This window comes from Octopus bimaculoides, chromosome 19, assembly GCF_001194135.2.
Source record: "Octopus bimaculoides isolate UCB-OBI-ISO-001 chromosome 19, ASM119413v2, whole genome shotgun sequence".
In the NCBI taxonomy this organism is placed as follows: domain Eukaryota; kingdom Metazoa; phylum Mollusca; class Cephalopoda; order Octopoda; family Octopodidae; genus Octopus; species Octopus bimaculoides.
In genome coordinates, this window is record NC_068999.1 from 3,963,862 (window position 1) to 3,965,982 (window position 2,121).

Sequence of the window (2,121 nt, forward strand, 5' to 3'; positions counted from 1 at the left end):
ATCAATTTATTAATTTATTAATAAATCAACAATGAATAATTTTTACCAATATATATATATATAAATATATACACACAGACTCACACACATATATATATATATATATAAACAGATAGAGAGAGAGAGAGAGAGAGAGAGAGAGAGGGTGGGAGAAGGGAAGGGAGGAGTTAGCGAAACAGAGAGGCAGAGGAAAAATATACAGCTACATATATTATACACACACACTCCACGCATGTATATATAAATATATATGTATGTATATATGGCCCTCTTTCACACACATGCAAACACTGACTCACACACGCACGCACGCACATGTACCCACGCTTACGCACGCGCACACACATCGATTTAAGGCCAGTTCTACTCCAAACACACTTGCAGCCAGTCAATACGAAAACACACAACCAGTTTCCTACCACCGTCCATCATCTATTCTTTACTTTCACATGGAATTGGTACTGCTTCTTCTTCTTCATCATCTTCGCTTGCAGTAACAGTGGATGCCGCAAAGAAAATACTTCAGACACAAAACTATTTAGCAAAAGAAAAAACATCTCAGCTGAAATCCTTCGCTTCCATTATCGCCATATTCGCAGCACCAACATCTTTCTTCAGTTTCGCTTCTAGCAGAACACGAAGCTTTGGAATTGTTACAAACTTGTGAAAACTCTTGAACACAAACGAAATTCGCTATATATAAATACTGCCAATATCTAAGCATATATACACACATATATACACACATATATATATTCCTTCATTTATATCATCCTCGTCTGTCATTATTTTTATAAGAAATTATTATTATTATTATTATTATTTATGTCCATACATTGCTAAAGTTTTCTGTGCCATATAAAATGAGATAAATTTGAGATCCTCTATACCACCCATCACTACGTATATATATCCACACACACACAAACACACATACATATATTGCAGTAATAGTTAATGGCTTGATCAGACTTTTTTAATGCTGGTCAGCAGTATCCATCAATGGGTTCAACTGCTTAAGAACCAAGAAAAGAATAGAATAAAAATTGGAGACACGAGAAGATATTTTTTATATATATGCAATCAACAAGGACTCGAAACCGCATCGTAAGATCGGGTCACCGGACACTTACCACAACTCCACAGCGTTGACCGACATAATATCTTTTATATTTCTATACTGGCTAAAATGTCTTCAGTCCGTCCTAGTAGCACTGACCTCAATGGGGTTGCATTTGGGACCGTATCAGAGACGGCCCCACCTGAAGATGAATTCCTCATCAGATATAGAGAGACTCCGATTGGTACCCCGATTGGGCTTTACCCAGGTAAGTTTCTACTTGTATCAGTGTCGCCACACAGTTTAGAAAATTGCCTTAAATTTGCCTCTTTGTTTGCCTCTTTGTTTGTTTGTTTGTTTGTTTCTTTCTTTCTTTCTTTCTTTTTTAAATTACTTTTAGCTGGAACGAAAGTGCAGCGGACTCTGTAGTTCGAGGCCCCTGCAGATCTTGAAAAAAATAGGGTTAATCGGTTGTGAGGGGGCGTATGAAAGTGGTTGAGATTTATTTGCTGGTGGTTTGTGTTTGAAGCAGACACAGACAAAATGAGAAGACTGCAGGGGTGGGGTGGCGTCTGTAGGGGCGGAAGGTCTGCAGGGTTTAGGAATTGCAGGGATGACGTCTCAGGGGATGGAACAAAGAATTCTAATATAGTTAATTGCATTGACATCTTGGAAGCGTTAGGGAGAATATACATGGACCCCAGTCGACCCAGGAGGAATGAAAAGCAAAATAGACCTTGGCGTAATTTGATCTCAGAGCATAAGTCACTCTCATCTACAACATACCGTGAAAGCGGTACTGCTGATATGTGGAGAGGACACAGAGGTGGATGAGTGCTATGTTTAGAGTCGTGTTAGTTTTCCCTAATAAAACGTGTGCGTGCGTGCGTGCGTGCGTGCGTGTTTGTGTGTGTGAGAAAGAGAAAGAAAAAAGAGTGAGTGTATGTGTGTATGCGTGTGTGTGTTCCTTCGGTCGGAAGCTAAGTCTGCAGTCAACACCCACTTCACAGACTTCTCAAGACGTTCTACGCCACTCAGTGAGTGCTTGAAGGCGTACGATG

General features: G+C 39.7%; 1 protein-coding gene across 1 annotated transcript in view; it reads left to right on the forward strand.

The window, feature by feature from the left end:
- Positions 1 to 823: 823 nt before the first annotated feature.
- Positions 824 to 2,121, forward strand: part of LOC106884053 (anoctamin-4) — a 120,452-nt gene continuing 119,154 nt past the window's right edge. The window contains exon 1 of the mRNA XM_052974885.1: positions 824 to 1,328. Within this exon, the coding sequence (XP_052830845.1) occupies positions 1,190 to 1,328 (139 nt within the window). The 5' untranslated portion in view covers positions 824 to 1,189. The remainder of the gene's footprint in view (positions 1,329 to 2,121) is intronic.